Source organism: Neomonachus schauinslandi, chromosome 12, assembly GCF_002201575.2.
Source record: "Neomonachus schauinslandi chromosome 12, ASM220157v2, whole genome shotgun sequence".
Classification (NCBI taxonomy): domain Eukaryota; kingdom Metazoa; phylum Chordata; class Mammalia; order Carnivora; family Phocidae; genus Neomonachus; species Neomonachus schauinslandi.
The window spans coordinates 35,957,781-35,974,623 of NC_058414.1; the positions used below are offsets into that span (position 1 = coordinate 35,957,781).

The following is a 16,843-nucleotide window of genomic DNA, read 5'->3' on the forward strand; positions in this document are numbered from 1 at the left end:
TGTTTGCCAAGCAAACCCAGTTTCAAATTAAATTCATACCTATCCTAGAACATAACCCCTCAGTCTCTCCTGTATGGAAATTCTGGCAGTTAGTGAGCATGATGCACCCATGTTGTAGATGTTGATTGCTCGTATCTGAAAAATAAAAGGATTAGGGAAGACCAAAACATTAGTACAGATTTAATTAAATTTTTTTCTTTTAATATACTCCCACATCATGGGTCTCTGCAGGTTGTAGGATAAGAGCTAGCTATTTTCCCACTAGAGATGCTATTTAATATTTATGGTATTTTTTTCTTTAGGATTGTGCATACTGAATCAACACACTTTTTATTTGATTAGGAAATGCATAGTTGGGTAGTTCCAGTGATGTTTTGTTTTTATCCATTTTGACACCGATTAACTGTCACTATTAAAGACTTGATTATGTTATTTAGATTTGTTTAAATTGAGTAAATAGAGAATTAGCTCTAATATGTTGAATGTATTTGAAAATTTCTAACAAGGGCCTTCTGGGTCCTGAAGAGACATAGCACGCATTTAGTTTATTTTGTGGTGATAAATGAGTTACAGTGAGAACAGCTTATATATGATTGGGTGAACATAATTCAGGCAGTTATACATTACTGAGTGTTTATTATATGCCAGGTGCTTTGCTTTAGAATTGGCTGAATAGTGTTGAACTATACATAATGTAATCATTATAATCCCTGGTTTTCTAGATTACCTAGGTAATTTATCAATAAGGGCTTGGATTGAAGAAGGCATAGTGGGATGGTGGGATGGGGTCTTAGGGAGATGGGTGTTGAGCATACAGAGGAAGCATTGGGATCTAACTCCTTCGGGGTCAAGACTAAGGAGGACTTGAAGGAGGGGCATAGGAGTTAGCTAAGACAAGGTATGAGGGTTGTAGATAGGAGATTATGGGTATTATGATGAAGTCTTTGTTGCAGAGATAACAAGCAAAATGAGGACTGAAAATATCTATCCAAAGAAATCATAGCTGACTTTGTTGGGATAGATTTGCCTGAAGTATAAGTATAGGATGAGAAAATTTTATGAAGAGGGGAGATGTGGAATTGAGGGGGAAATTTGCATATTTGAAAATCTACTGGAAAGTGAGAGGTTGAAAATAAAATAGAGGACATAATATTATGCTAAGGCTTTGTAGGGATTATAGTAGAGGTGACTTTGAAAAGGTCGCCTTCTATTATAATAGGAAAGAATGGGTGTGGAAATTTGATGGCAGGAAATTGAGGTAGAGGGTGACATGTGTTGGCACTTTGTTTTTCCTCAATAAATACAAATTTTGGCTGTGCTAAAGTAATTATCTACTTGATGAGAGTTAACTATACAAAATGTTTTTTAAGGAAATTTTTATTTGGGCTTTTTAAAGTTAGTGTGAAGTGACTTCTGAGTACTTTCTCATTAAGGTATATAGTGATATGTGGAGGAGCTGTGACTACAGTTATCCGACCTGGTGAAAAGATTGAAATTGAAAAGATCAGTAATGGTAACTTAAAGTAATAATTGCTTTATTTTAGGGAGTACATTATATAGGAGGCATGCTGTGTTTACACATGTGAATTGTACATGTAGTAATAAGAAAAGTTTGTCGGGGCGCCTGGGTGGCTCAGTCGTTAAGCGTCTGCCTTCGGCTCAGGTCGTGATCCCAGGGTCCTGGGATCGAGCCCCGCATCGGGCTCCCTGCTCGGCGGGAAGCCTGCTTCTCCCTCTCCGACTCCCGCTGCTTGTGTTCCTGCTCTCGCTGTGTCTCTCTCTGTCAAATAAATAAATAAAATCTTTAAAAAAAAAAAAAAGAAAGAAAAGAAAAGTTTGTCTTATTCTTTGAAAATAGGTAAAAATACATGCACAAATATATTAAAATGTCCCAAGGAATTAATTTCACCTTAGGCTTTGCAGGACCTCTGTTAGAGTTGTGTTTTTAACTTGGTGATGTAGTGACAATGTCGGCGTGGCTCAGAGAGCTTTGCTATTAGTTGGAATTGTTTGGTGGCGATGCCAGGCCTTCTACCGGGATTCTTCCTCACACACCAGCACTGTGTGCTCTGCTAGCCCCCATTCATCCTGCTTAACCCAGTCTCGTTTTTTCTTGTCTTACACTTCTGTTCCTACTTGGGAGAGCATGAGAAATTTGCTCACTTCCTGTAGATAATGGGATATGAGCTATGGTGATAGAGTTAGTTGACGTGAAGGTCAGCTTGAGTCCACAAAAACGAAAGGAATTTTATTCTCTCTTCCTTTTATGTCTTTATTAATTGGATGTACCTCTTTTATTTTGTGCATTTATTTTCCTTTCTTTTGCTCTTTTTCCTCTGGTCTTCTAAATACAGTACTGTACCTGTTCTTGAGCTCTCTGGTTGGGACTGCTCAGACATGATTCATCAACACTTTAAAAATTCATTTCATTGACCTGGAGCTGTGGAATTTAACCAAAGGCAAGATTTAATCTTTGCTTGGACCTGAGTGAATCAGAGTGAAAAATCATTTGACACTCTGGTAATCCGAGGAATAGTAACTAATTTCCAACTGTTTATACTCTCATTTTCTTTAACATTTAAATTTATTTTCATTTCTCTTGATGGCTAGAGAATCATGAAGTATATTCACTTTAGAAATGTCCTTAAGAGAACAACCCGTGATGCAAAGCATTTCTGGGTTCTGGTGTAATTTTTTTTTTTTAATATACTTTAGGCAAGTTCATATGCACAACGTACCTGCTTGTCCACTTTTTAATTTTTCCTAGGTAGAGTGTATGTTTCTCTTTTCTTTGCTAGTCACATTGCTCTTCTTTTGGAAAAAAGGGTTTTGGTAGATGGGAGAGACCCTGTGGTCTTAGGAGTAGATTACATGGGGCAACTGAGGGCTGACTCTTAAGATTCTGAAAGCAGGAAAAACAGAATTCATATATTTGCTTCTGCATAAAGAACCCTTGACTGTATTGTCTGTCTCAGGTTATATGACTGTGTAGCTTAATACATAAAGTACCAAGTAATACAATGTACACAGTTGATTGAAAACTGAAAGAAAACTTGTATCCCTTCAGTACCTTGTATTTTCCTTGAGATGTGATGTGTTTCAACATCTTTAATAAAAGATAGTATACCAGTTTTGTCACTTTTACAACTGACAGGGAACATTTTTACATTATTTGATGTTTCTTGAGTTGATCGACAGAATCATATATTTGGGATTTACTGGGAATAGGAATCAGTATGTTTATGTTAAAGTATGTCTGCGAATGAAGCATTTAATTTATTTTTCACTTGAAATTTATCTAAATTAGTTTCAAGAAAAGTTATTTTTAAAAGTCAAAACTGCTTTATTGTTTATTTCATTTGAAAGAAACTACTTGAGGGAATCTGAGAGCATTCTGGATTATGCACTCAAAAGTTTGTATACCACCAGAACTAGAATATCTTTCTCGAGTACTATACTTTAGCATAGACACATGTATTTAATTTCTCATAATCTTCAAAATACCCTTTTTTCCCCCTCAGAATATGAACTTGGTAGTGGAATAAAAATTGTAGGTTGTAGAACTTCTTTAAATCCTAGAATAATGAACCCAGCTTTTTGGTACAAATACAGCAATACTAGGGACTGTGCGTCCCCTATTGCCCTTGATTCCCTTCTAGCAAGACGTCATGCTCTGTCTTTGTCTAGGTTCAGGCAAGGGGAACCTAGGAACTCTGCCTGGGATTGTGTTCGGAGCAGTGAGTGTTTCGGCTGGGTCACCAGGCCAGCTACCTAGACCCATGGGTAGATCTGGAGTCCTTGTTGCTCTGTCTTTATGGGCCGAGTTATTGACAGTATGCTATTCGCATACTGCCTGCGCTCCTTATCTTTTATTTTAATTTGTTTTCCTCTGTCTCCCTCCCCCATGCTGTGCCATTTTGAAATAATGTAAAGTAAAATCTACTCATGGCAAAACATAATATTTAAACAAAAGTGTCTTAAACAAAAGGTAAAAGTTTCTTTCTGCCTTACCCACCATTCTCTTTCCTACTCCCTGAAGTAAACCACTTTTACAGCTTATTAGTTTTTTTTCCAGTAGATGTCATTGTAATTTAAAGTACTGTGTTAAAATATCTTTTTCCTGATTCATCATTGTAAATAGTTGTTGATTCTCTGACTGTTTACTCCTCCTATTAAAATACCAATAAGAGATAGGAATTTGGTATACTTTCTTTTGCTTCTCTTCTCTGTCTTCCAGGATATATTAGTGAAACTGTTATTTTTACTTGGTCAAGTTTATAACATTTATATTCTTTTGCAGCTATAGTTAAATCTTCTGTGTTTTCTCAGTAGGTTACTTCCAGAAAAATTAACCTAATAGAAATTGTATTTATTATATCATGATTATATAAATATTATCTGCAGGACTAAGTAGAGTGATTGGACTTATAAAAAAAAGAAAAGTAATCCTTTCTCTCTACATGAAAATCAAAATCTATTGGTGTTTTTTTTATTTGTTGAACATTTTTCACCTTTTTTAGGTCCTACTCAACTGCTATCATTTCTATAATGTTTCCTTTTTTATATGTTCCTTTGTCTTGTTTTGTTATAGTTTTGTTACAGTTATCCCTTTGAGAAATTTTTTTGATATGGAATATATGGGAAATCAATTTTCAGATTTTGAAATGATGTTAATTTAGTCCATACCCATGATTGAAAGAAAAATTATTTTTTTTTTTGGAAAATTAAATGCATTACTCAGTTGCCTTTTAGCCTTCTGTTTGTAGGACAGGGTCAGATACTATTCTCATTCTCACAAATAGTGCCTTTTTTTTTTTTTTAAAGAAACTTTAAGGATTTTTCTCTTTTTATTTGGTGTTCTAAAATTTCGCCAGTTGTCTAGGAAAGTCATTTGTGTCAGACTCTTTACTCCTAGATGATGAGACAAGAATGAAATATTATTTAATCCTTATCTGCATGAGATGCTTCTTGTTATATCAAGAGCTTTTGAAATGTATTTGTTCTCCAGGAGCTTATAATAACAGGCAGTTAACAGGCACGACTGTGGGATAATATGCCAGTTAAAAACACAGAGTACATAAACAAAAGACCATCAGAAATGTTCATGCTGTGAATGGCTTGCTTCTTATACCCCTATGGGAATGGAAATATTGACATGTATAAGAGTGTGAATAGAAGCTAGGCACTGTTTAGCTTTGACGGCATCAACTGTACAGTAATTCTAAATTAGATTTTAAGAAGGTTTTTTTCACTAACACTTTATTTTTTTAGCTCTTAAAAATTGAATCATGATGGTGATGATAGTGATGATGGTTGTGATAATATTTTACATTTTTTGGGCTTTTCTATGTGTTCAAGCACTGTACTAATCATTTTCCTTGCCTTTTCTTATGTGGTATTGACAAAATATTCCACAGAGGTTTTATTATCATTTCTATTTTATAGATGAGGAAATTGATGCTTTGTAAAATAGGTGGCAGAGTCAGGATTTAAACTTTGGTCTCCTGGAATGCAGAGCTTTTTGCTCTTAACCACTACTACACTATATTGTCTGATAATGTAATAACTATTATATGCAGCAGAAGCTCGTGGCTAGGAGGCCGATTTTTATTCATCTCCAGTAGCTGAGTTTGTTGTATTTTTTTTCCTACACCTGTTTCTACCAGTTGTGTTTGTTACTGTTTTTATGTTAAGTAAATAAACTAATGAAACAGGTTTTTGAAAGTAGATAAGACAACTCATAAAAATGGGGATATAAGGTAACTAAATGTGATTTGGCATTCAGATTGTTTTGCATTTGTCTTTAAGTTCCTACTTATCACAGAGAAACTGAAACTTGAAAGTATAGACAATTTGTGTGTGATTTGGCTCATATAAAACCAAGAAGTTAAATCTCCACTCAAATGAGAAGATTTTGGGTCTAAATCAGAAATGGGTGAATGAAATACGGTTATACAATTGTACTTATAACATTCAACATACATGTAAATAGACATACACACACACAGGTATAAATATTCTCGTTTTAACTTTGATCAATTGACCAACTGAAAGGTCTGTTGAACTTTAGCCTGGGGTGGGCAAACTTTGTCTTTAAAGAGCCAGATAATAAATATTTTAAGCTTTGTGGGCCATAAGGTCTCACTTGCAACTGTTTAGCTCTGCCCTAGCAGCCATAGACAATATGTAAATAAGTTCATGTGGCTGTGTTCCAATAAAATGTTGTTTAGAAACATAGGCTGTTGGCTAGATTTGGCTCCTGGACCTGACCTCTGCTCTAGAATTAGAATTCATAAAGTTTGGAGATGTTTTGAATATCTGTAGTAGTTTTAGTAGTGGACTGTGATTTTTGAACAGAGTGAGGACAGAGATCTGGGTAGGTTCAGTGATTTTTGGAGTTCTTTTACAGTCTGTACATGGTTTGAAAGACCATGTGGACACTTCATGGTATCTCACCATTGTTGGGTTAGCCTCAAAGTGTTTGAAAGTCAGGTTTTCTCTGAAGAATGTTAATAAACTCTTTGACAGCTGTGACTAGATTGAAACCACTGGAAGAGATCTCTGATCTAAATACCTGGAATATCCAGGGTCAATGAACATACAGTATAAACTTGCAAGTATAAATTTTACTTAAGCTAATTTTATAAGTTTTAGCACTCCACTGAATCATATAGAAAGATGCAGTAATTGAGTAACTGATATTTAGCATGTAATAGGATCTTGAAACTTTAGGGTGGGAAGCAACCCTCTGGATCTAGCACACTTTTGTATAGGAAGCTGATGCCCAGGAATATTAAAGAGACTTAAACCACATGACTCATTAATAACAGACCAGGGAAAGATCACTAAGATGCTAATTACCTCTGTACCATGTTGCTTTTCTGTATGGTCAAATTCGTACAAAATTCTGATTCATATGCAACCTTTCCAGGATTCATTTTATGAGTGTATATGTCCTAGATCAGCTATTTAAGAGAACAATATTAGTTATTTATGGATATATTTAATATCTTCTGTAGTGATGTTAAAAGTGCCCCCCAAAATTGTTTACTTCATTCTATTCAGCTTGCAGATAGCCTTTAATAGCTTTTAGCCTTCCATCTGAGAACTGGTAAATTTTTTTGACCATAATGTAGCTTTTATTTATCCAAATGTTTATGAATAGATCCTTTTAGCATACTTTGATTAATTGACTCAAATCGCTTGAATTTGTGTTTCTAAATGATGGCTAAAAGTTTCTTTGAAGGCTGTACAGTTAATATATACACTCCTTAATCACATAATTTTTATATATGTATTTTCAATTAGTAGTAAATTGTTGTCAAAATGTACTTGTAGATTTTGAAAGCATTTTTTTTTTAGGAGGGGGAGTGAGGTGGAGGAGGGGCAGTGGGAGAGGGAGAGAGAGAATCTTAAGCAGGCTGCAGGCCCAGCATGGGGTCTGACACAGGGCTTGATCTTACAACCCTGAGATCATGACCTGAGCCAAAATCAGGAGTTGGATGCTTAACTGACTGAGCCACCCAGGCGCCCCTTAAAAGCATTTTAAAGCCAAAATGTTTGATTTATAGATTTTATATTTAAAATATTATACATACTATTTACATTACCATGTTTACATTAACTCTTAATACATAGGATATAGAGTCATTTTAACCATAAGTAATAGAAGCAGTAAAACCATCCAGATTTATGATAATTTTATAAACACTAAAGCCCATTTTTTCCAATTGCCGAGTTGAAGAAATCATTACTCTCAACTGTGAATGAGCTTAGGTATATTTATTTTTCCACCAAACTCAAGATACTCCTTGTAAAAATATGCTTACCAATTCTAACATAGTTATTATTTCAGGTATTCTTGCCTTTCTATATCTGTGTCTCTGTCTTCAGCCTTAGATGAGCTTCTTAGCCTTATATGATAGAAGAGTGGAACTGCTTTAGTTCTGCTTATCTCTCTTGTCTTCTTGCTAATGCACCTGTAGACCTAGACTTCAGTGCAGTTCTTTTTCTTCTAAAACATGCTCCTTTCTCTTTTTCTATCTCTGATTATTTATTGAGGTAGAAAATAGGGGCTAAAGGAATGTGATGGGAAATTTCACTCTTTTTGTTTGAATCACAAATTTGACTCAGCAGTGAGTCAGGCAGTGAGTTTAGTTAGTCCTAGGGAGTCCTGGAGAATAAGCCACAGTCTCTGCTTAGGGGGACAGTCACAGATACTCCCTTCTATCATGTGGGATGCTGGAAACAGAGCATTGTGAAACTGAACGGAACAGTCTAAAGGGAAAGACATCCCAGAAAAGATGACATTAGGATAGGTCTGGAAAGACAGATGGATATTTGTGAGTGAGAAAAGGAGAAAGTATGTTCTAGTTCTCATGAACATTATATACAAGAACAGAGGGTATGAAGGTCTGAGGTTCTTAGGGGAATTGCCCGTAGTCCACATGACTAAAATGTAGGCACTGAAAAGTGAAGGGGAAGTTCATTTTTCATGTCATTGTTAAGAATCTTACATGCTGTACTAATTTGGGGCTTTATGTTTGGTTTATTGGGGGAGCCACCAAAGGTTTTAAAGCAGTGGATTAATATGAATTTATTTCTGCTTTAATTACAAGCTGCAAACTCAGATGTCTGTAGGGACCAGGCAGGTAACTTACACGAAGCTGCTGGATGTGTGATAGCAGGAAATGGTCAGGCCCACAGGACTGATCAGGCCTTGCCTGAAGCCTTTCACATATAAGCTAGAGGAAAAACTGTGTTTGCCGGATCAAGCAGAATATTGAGACCCCTGCTCAGAGCTGTCCCTGAGAGCTTTTTGGAGGATGTTGTACAATGCTTGGTATACAGTAAGCTGATGGTGTTTGTCAAATAAATGGATGATGGATTGAAGGGTGGGTGTGGGTGTTGTGTGCAGAGATTCACTGGGAGACCATTAAGATAATTCAAGCAAAAGGTGGTAATGCTTGAGTTAGGACACATAATTGAAAAAAGAGAAGCATAGGTGGATATGAGAAATACTGAAATGGTAGAATTGTCGGGATTCACTTACCAGTTCACACATGAAGAGAGGAAAGAATTAAAGATGATCTAGAGATTTCTAGCTTAGATTGAATGGGTGGTGATGACCTGAATCAAAAGAGAGATGGGGCACCTGGGTGGCTTAGTCGTTTAGCGTCTGCCTTCGGCTCAAGTCATGATCCCAGGGTCCTGGGATCGAGCCCCGCATGGGGCTCTCTGCTCAGGGGAAAGCCTGCTTCTCCCTCTCCCACTTCCCCTGCTTGTGTTCCCTCTCTCACTGTGTCTCTCTCTGTCAAATAAATAAATAAAATCTTTAAAAAAAAAAAAAGAGAGAGAACATGGGAGAAAGGACAACTGTAGGAGAAGTAGTATTGGGGGGAAGGGGGTGGAGCTGAGGAACTTTTTAATTCTAAGTGCCAAGGTACTTATCATGACTATCATTTTTGGTGTATTATTTGGGGGTCTTTAAGTCTCATTTTCATTCATTCATTCATTCATTCATTCATTCATTCATTGTTCTTGAACAGAAATTGTCCCAGAACCCTTTTTTTCTTTTTCTTTTTTTTTTTAGGAAAAATCTCAGTCCTGCCTACACATATTCCCTTAACCTATGTCTGTGGCTGTGGCTATTTTTCTAGGCATAAATCCTGGTTAGAGATCTTAATTTTTCTGATATCAACCCTATATTGTTGGTTGTCAAAGTACCTAGTTTTGCTCAGTCTCAGTTTTTACTAGAATAATCTCCAGTTCTCAACTTTAATCAAAAGTGTGCTTATGATAAGTAGTATTTGTAGCAAATTGTCTAATTCCTCCATATATTTGGACATTTATCCCTGAGACCATCAAAAAATGGGTACTTGTATTATTGGTTTTACTTTTCTGATACATTGCTTTATATCTACGTATCTATATATGTATCTACATATGTCTCATCACTCTGGTGTTATTTCCTCAGCTTTCATTAAAAGGTTCTGTAAGGGGCGCCTGGGTGGCTCAGTTGGTTAAGCAACTGCCTTCAGCTCAGGTCATGATCCCAGGGTCCTGGGATCGAGTCCCGCATCAGGCTCCCTGCTCTGCGGGGAGCCTGCTTCTCCCTCTCCCACTCCCCTGCTTGTGTTCCCTCTCTCGCTGTGTCTCTCTCTGTCAAATAAATAAATAAAATCTTAAAAAAAAAAAAATAAAAGGTTCTGTAAGAAGCAAATGCAACGAATCCATAAATCCATTATTATATATTATATAAGGCTATTGTCAAGGGTGTTGTGCCTTAGGAGATAAAAGGTGATTGTTCCCTTTTTCAGGACTCTGGTAAAATTTTCTCCCAGAACTTAAATGCCAACAAAAGTGATTTTTGTTTTTTGGTTTTTTGTTTTGTTTTTCCCTTGAGTGCTGGTAATTTTTTTGATATTATGGACACTAAATTGTGTACTTGGACCCTCCCTATTTGTTTTGGCTGCTAGGACCTTGAGAGTCAAGTTCATAAACAGATAACAGTTGTAAAACAATACCTTGTACAATTATACTTTTCATTTGTTCTATTTTATTTTAGTTTGCCTTAATTTTTTTTGTTAAAATATTTTCTCTATGATTGTATTTATTTTGTTAGATATCACAGATCCTTTTTAATAAGGAAATACTATAATTCAAATAATATCAGTTCTGGTTTTTAATTTTTTTTCACTGACCTAGGGAAAATTAAAGGGAACAAAATCAGATTCAACTACATATCCAAAGTGTATAACTAAATAAATTTTTACAAAGTGAACATAGTTGTGTAATTACATCCCAGAAATGCAAATAGAACATTTCTATTACCCCAGAAGCGTCCTTCATACCCAGTCCCAGTCATTTTTCTCCCAAGGTAATCTAACCACTGTTCTAACTTCTGTCACTACGGTTTGTTTTGCCTGGTTTGAACTTTATATAAATGTTATCATGTAGTACCTTCTATATAGTGGACTTTGTCAATTTGTTTTTGAGATTCAGGTGACACATTTTCATTGCTATAGTATTTCATCATATAAATATATTATACTTTATCCATTTAATTATTCATAGACAATTGTGTTGCTTTAAGTTTTGCCCATTACAAATAATGCTGCAAAGGTTGTGTATGCATTTCTGTAAGATATGTATCTAGGACTCCTGGAATATTGAGTGAATGTATGTTGAATTTCAGTAGATCTTACAGTTTTTCAAAGAGGTTTTATCAATTTCCCCTTCCTCCAACATTGAATTCAGTGTTCCATTTGTTCTGCATCCTTGCCAACATTTGTTGATGTCATTTTTTTTAATTTTTAAAAAATATTTTTAGCTATTCTGGTTGTTTGTTATGTTGTCTTATTTTAGGTTCAGTTTGCTTTTCCTGAATGCCTACTTGGAGTGCCTGTTGTATGTTAATTGGCCAATCAGATATCTCCTTTGTCAAGTATCTGTTCAAGCCTTTTGCCCTTTATTTTTATTCTTGTTCGTTTGATCAATTTATGAATTCTTCTGTTTGTACCACACTGTCTTATTGCTGTGACTTTATAACCTTTACCTATTTTAGTATATGTCCTCCAACATTGTTCTTCAAGATATTCCTCCCTATTCTTAATCATTTGAGTTTCCACATAAATTTAGAAGCAGCTTGGCATTTTCCATACACAAAGAAAGAAAAACCTGCTGGAGTTTTAATTAAAATTTTAGTTATTCTAGAAGATCATTTTGGTGAGAACTGGTATCTTAATGATATTGAAGGCTGTAGTTTGTTTCCGTGGTATATATCTTCATGTATTTCAGTATTCTTTATTTTAGCTCAGTTTTGTATTGCCTATTTTTTATTAGATTTATTCCTAGGTATTTGGTTTTTTGAAATGGTATTTTAAAATTTTTTATTGTCTAGTTCTTTGTTTCTAGTATATAGAAATTGATTTTACTTTGGAAATTCTACCTTTTATCTGTATTATACTTTTTAATCTTTAAAACTTGCTATCAATTTTGATTTCTTGAATTCTTCGCTTTTATCTATCTATTCTTTAGGAGTTTCTACCTATACAATTCTGTTGCTGTCAGTTATGACTCTTTTATTCTTTCTAATTCTTTTCCTTTTATTTTTCTTGCTTTATTGCCCTGTCTGTAGAATCAACATATCTTACTGCTCATACTATTTATCTGTGAATTTATGAATTATTTATTCAGCTAGTGTATATTTTTTGAGCACTTAGTTTGTCTCTGTTAAAGATAGTCACATCTAACTCTGTTTTATTTGATAGTGAATTGAATTCAAAGCTTCAAGATACTTTAGAACAAATTGAGGTAAGAAGGATTACATCATAAGTGCTTTTCTCTTTTCAGAGGCTTTTGAATAGTACATATGCATCTTATGTTATGATTTCTGTGTTATTACCAGTGTTCTAGATCACAACACTTTATTGTTTTTTTTTTTAATTTGGGATATCTGTGCATGGTTGAGTTAATGCTAATCTACTTGTAAACTCAATAATACTATTGGAGTTGGGGGCGCGTGGGTGGCTCAGTTGGTTAAGCGACTGCCTTCAGCTCAGGTCATGATCCTGGAGTCCCGGGATCGAGTCCCACATCGGGCTCCCTGCTCGGCGGGGGGTCTGCTTCTCCTTCTGACCCTCTTCCCTCTCGTGCTCTCTGTCTCTCATTCTCTCTCTCTCAAATAAATAAATAAAATCTTTAAAAAAAAAATACTATTGGAGTTGTGGGATCTGAAAATGGTATTTTGTATCTGAAAACACCCTATCCAGAAAGATCCCCAAACTGTTAATCATAGATTTGTTTTCATGTAAATTATAGCCAAAATATTTACCATGTATTAATTATTTTTTGATTATTAACTTTTTTAGTTCAGTGAGTTAATTTATTTAAGAATAATTATTGGCTGATGAACCCTCCTAAATTCCTAAACCTTCTACTATTCATACAGTTCATCAAAATGTAGAAATGGAAAGGAAAAGATATGTCATTATGAGCATGAAGTCTTACTTTTCCTCCTACATTTATTCAGAGTTCATCTCTTTACTTGGCAATCTTTGCAAAGCAGGGTATTCATTTTAATAAATAAGAATTATTTGTTATTTTCTGGTATTTTATTTTATCATTTTTCTGATGAGAGTACTTGTAAAAACTGAGGCTGGTCTTTCAAACAACCTTTTGTGAAAGTATGTTTTCATCATAAATGCAGTTATTTACTAATTGTAAGAATGGCAGTTTATTTGATAAACACAAAGATAATGCTTTGAAAATCCCTTAAGTAAATAATCATTTGAATATTGAGGACTTTCTTTTGAAAGCTCAGTATTTCTTCACTCTGAGTATACAATATTATTCTGTAGTTATGTAGAGAATCATTATTTTGAAATGAAATCATTGAAATAGAAATCCTTAAACAGTTGATGCATTTAGATATAAAAGTATGTATCTTGGGTATGTGCTTTTAAGGTCAATGTAGTTTTGTTGAGAATTACTTTTCAGTGATTATAGAAGGACTGTTATTATTTTTTAATAGTCCTATAAATTCAGTTCATATAATTGTAAGTTTTAGCAGATGTATGAGGAAACATAAAGTAAAAATAAAAAGTAAAATACTTTTAGTAACTATTACGCTTATTTTGTGTCTCTTGAAACACTAGGCATGGGTCTTTAGATTCCTCATTTATTAATGACATCTTAGTAAACTTGATTATAGTTGGTATATAGTTGGTAATACATGAGAATTACAATCTATTTATATTTTTATTTAAATTTGTTTTTGACTGTTAAATCTAATGTGATAGTAAATATCTTTAGATTATTAATTAAAAAATGAAAAATTAGTCTTAACACTTTCCTCTCATTACCTTGGAAACAATTCCTTAACTGCCTCTTGCCTCTTGTTTTAATTCCATAGGAACAGTTGGATGTAGCTCTTTCTAAAATTTGCAAGAATTTTGACATAAACCATTATACCAAGGTTCAGCAGGCTTATCGACTTCTTGGAAAAACACAGGTTAGTTTTGAAAGAATGTTTGCTTTTTTCTTAATCAGGAATCTGTTGATCTTTATGGATGCTCAAGTCTGAATATTACTAATGTAGTGTCCTTAAAAAGTTTCATTTAACGAAGTACATTTTTATGCCGTATTAACATAGTTTCAGTGTATGGAGTATGATTAAAACATGACAGAAGTTTGTTTTGAGCTATGAAGTGTTTATCAGGTTTAATATTTTCACAATTTTATATAGTTTTTTTTTTTTTTGAAGTGTTATTATAAGATAATTTAGTTGGAGAGGATGTGTAGTCTTTTACCTCAGCTCTTTGTCCTGAATAAGAACTTAATTTGGAGCTTCATGGTTCTGAGATGGGCCAGCATGTTTCCCTCAAAGTGGTATGTAAACTTTTGTGTAGTGTATATGTTTATCTGTAAAACAGCACCATTTCATTTATCATATTTTTCAAGGGATTCTCTTACTCTCCGAATGACTTCACTACTCTCACGGTGCATGGTTTTACATTCTCTTACTGCCCAAGGGCTTCCTTGAAAAATTTGCAACAAGGGTCACTGAAAGTTAATTGTACCTTCTGCTTGTACAGGATTATACACTTATTTATAAAACAGCTAAACATGATAGATACAAATATTTTCTTCCCTCAAATGGTCTCCTGTCCATCTCTTAGGAGATCTAAGAATTTACCAAACCATTGAAACTGTTTGCATTTTAAGTCTGAATAAAGAAATTTGGTTTTTTACTTAATTATTTTGCACATCTTAAGCTACTGAGGAGAAATTACAAGAAGATAGACACTTGGTAATTTTGGACCTGTTTAAAGACCTTTGAAAATATGATTATAACTTCTAACTACCCTCATCAGACTAATTCTTTTACTCATTAAATATTTAGTAGCCCCTATTGTGTGCATTGCTCCAGACACCTCAATATGGGCCCTCATCTATCTTATCTTCTAGTAACGGAAGCAAACATTAAAGAAAGAAATGGACAGGGTGTTGGTTTGTAACAAGTGCTATAAAGAAATATATATCAGGATAAGTGGATAGAGTCATGGAAGGCACTGATTTATACAGGATAGTCAGGAAAGGGTTCTCTGAGAAGATAACCATTGAGAAGCATCCTGAACAATGTAAGGGAATGACGCAGAGGAGATCCAAAGGTGTGATTTTACATGACATGTCTAAAAAAGAGCAGTATGGATAACAAATATAGGCAGGATGGATAAATACAAAGCAACAGAGCAGGGTTCATGATTCAGATTTATTTTTAGGGATAGGATGTTGTGGTTATTTGAAGGATTCTTTGCAAATAATCAGTACAATTAAAATTTTATAAACAATAGTGATCTTTGTGCTGTATCTATAATTGGTAAAGATTTTTTCCTATGTTTTTCAAGTCCATGGAAATTTATTTATTTTAATAACATGAAATTATGTTGTATGTTTTTTTCTTTCCACAGACAGCAATGGATCAACTTCACATGCACTTCACTCAAGCCATTCATAATACTGTGTTTCAAGTTGTTCTTGGTTATGTGGAACTATGTTCAGGAAACACAGATACAAAATTCCAAAAGCTGCAATATAAGGATCTCTGTACAGTATGTAGTGACTTTGTTTTGTTCATATTGCCTCTCTTTTAGTTTTTGAATTCATATTCCGTTTTTCTTAGCACCTATTATTTGAAGATGCTACTGAAATAAAAAGAAATATGTTTGCCGAAAGCTTTTTTTTTTCTCCCGTATTGTTCTTTTTCTCATAATGGAAGATTGAGTCACACAAATGGTAAAAGTTGATGAGATGGTACAGATTGATGGAGTGCATTTGCTTCTAAATGGACTCTTTACTCTGTTATAGCTTCTCTTACCCTTTTCTCTCAGGCTCTTAATTCTCTTCTGTGATTGCATCTAAGATACTTCTAGGCAATCATCTTAGCTGGTTTCCTGTATACCCTTTCCATCAGTCTTTCCGTGTGTATGAATGCTGTTTCTGTCAGTATCTGTAACCAATTTCTTTTCATTCTTAAAGAAACAGAGGTCTATAGGTAATATAACCACAGGTGAGAAGTGAACTGAGTTGGGCTCTGTTTTAGAATTGGTCCTGTTGATGGATTGATGTAGGGTGTGAGGAAAAGAGAATGATGAACAACTGGGAGAACAGTGAGTGGTGTCGTATGTGTTTACAAGGAAGACTGATTTGTAGTGGGGAGTCATGAATTCTGTTTGATAACTATTAACATTCAAGGGGACTTGTTGAGGAGGCAGTTGGATAAAAACTTACGGAGATGAGAGCTGAAGTGATAGAGTCGTCAGAATCTAATTGTACTTACAGCCATGATACTTGATAGGAAGATGGGGGAAAGGAGTGTAGATAAAGGAGCCATGGGACCCTTGGGCCTTGTGACACTCAGGGATTAGGTAAGGAGGAGAGACCAGGAAGAAGGGTCAGAGAGAGAGCAGCTTGCTAGGTGGGGGAAAAGCTAGGAGATGGTGGAACAGTCTACAGAAGGAAGTATTTCAAGGAGAATTGACCGTAAACCTATGTCAGATGCTTCTGAGAGTCTGCATAAGGTGATATTATAGAATTGACCCTTGATTTGACGATGTGGAGGTTATTGTTGACCTTGGTCTCTTTAATTCTAGTTCAAGAATGTTCTGTGTCTCTCACTGGAGACATTCTTGAATTATTTGTAACATCAACTTAGAAAATAACAGTTCTAGGAAGTAGGTATCTATTCTCTACTGTAATTATGTCCAGGGATTAGTATAAAATTAAGCGAATCTTAATTCTTTAGTGAGTTTGTCAAAAGTGCAGGTTATATGTTCATTGG

General features: G+C 34.7%; 1 protein-coding gene across 1 annotated transcript in view; it reads left to right on the forward strand.

The window, feature by feature from the left end:
* Positions 1–16,843, forward strand: part of VPS50 (VPS50 subunit of EARP/GARPII complex) — a 132,808-nt gene that overhangs the window by 26,590 nt on the left and 89,375 nt on the right. Inside the window, exons 10-12 of the mRNA XM_021689524.1 lie at positions 12,273–12,315; positions 13,916–14,014; positions 15,474–15,614. Of these exons, the coding sequence (XP_021545199.1) occupies positions 12,273–12,315; positions 13,916–14,014; positions 15,474–15,614 (283 nt within the window). The remainder of the gene's footprint in view (positions 1–12,272; positions 12,316–13,915; positions 14,015–15,473; positions 15,615–16,843) is intronic.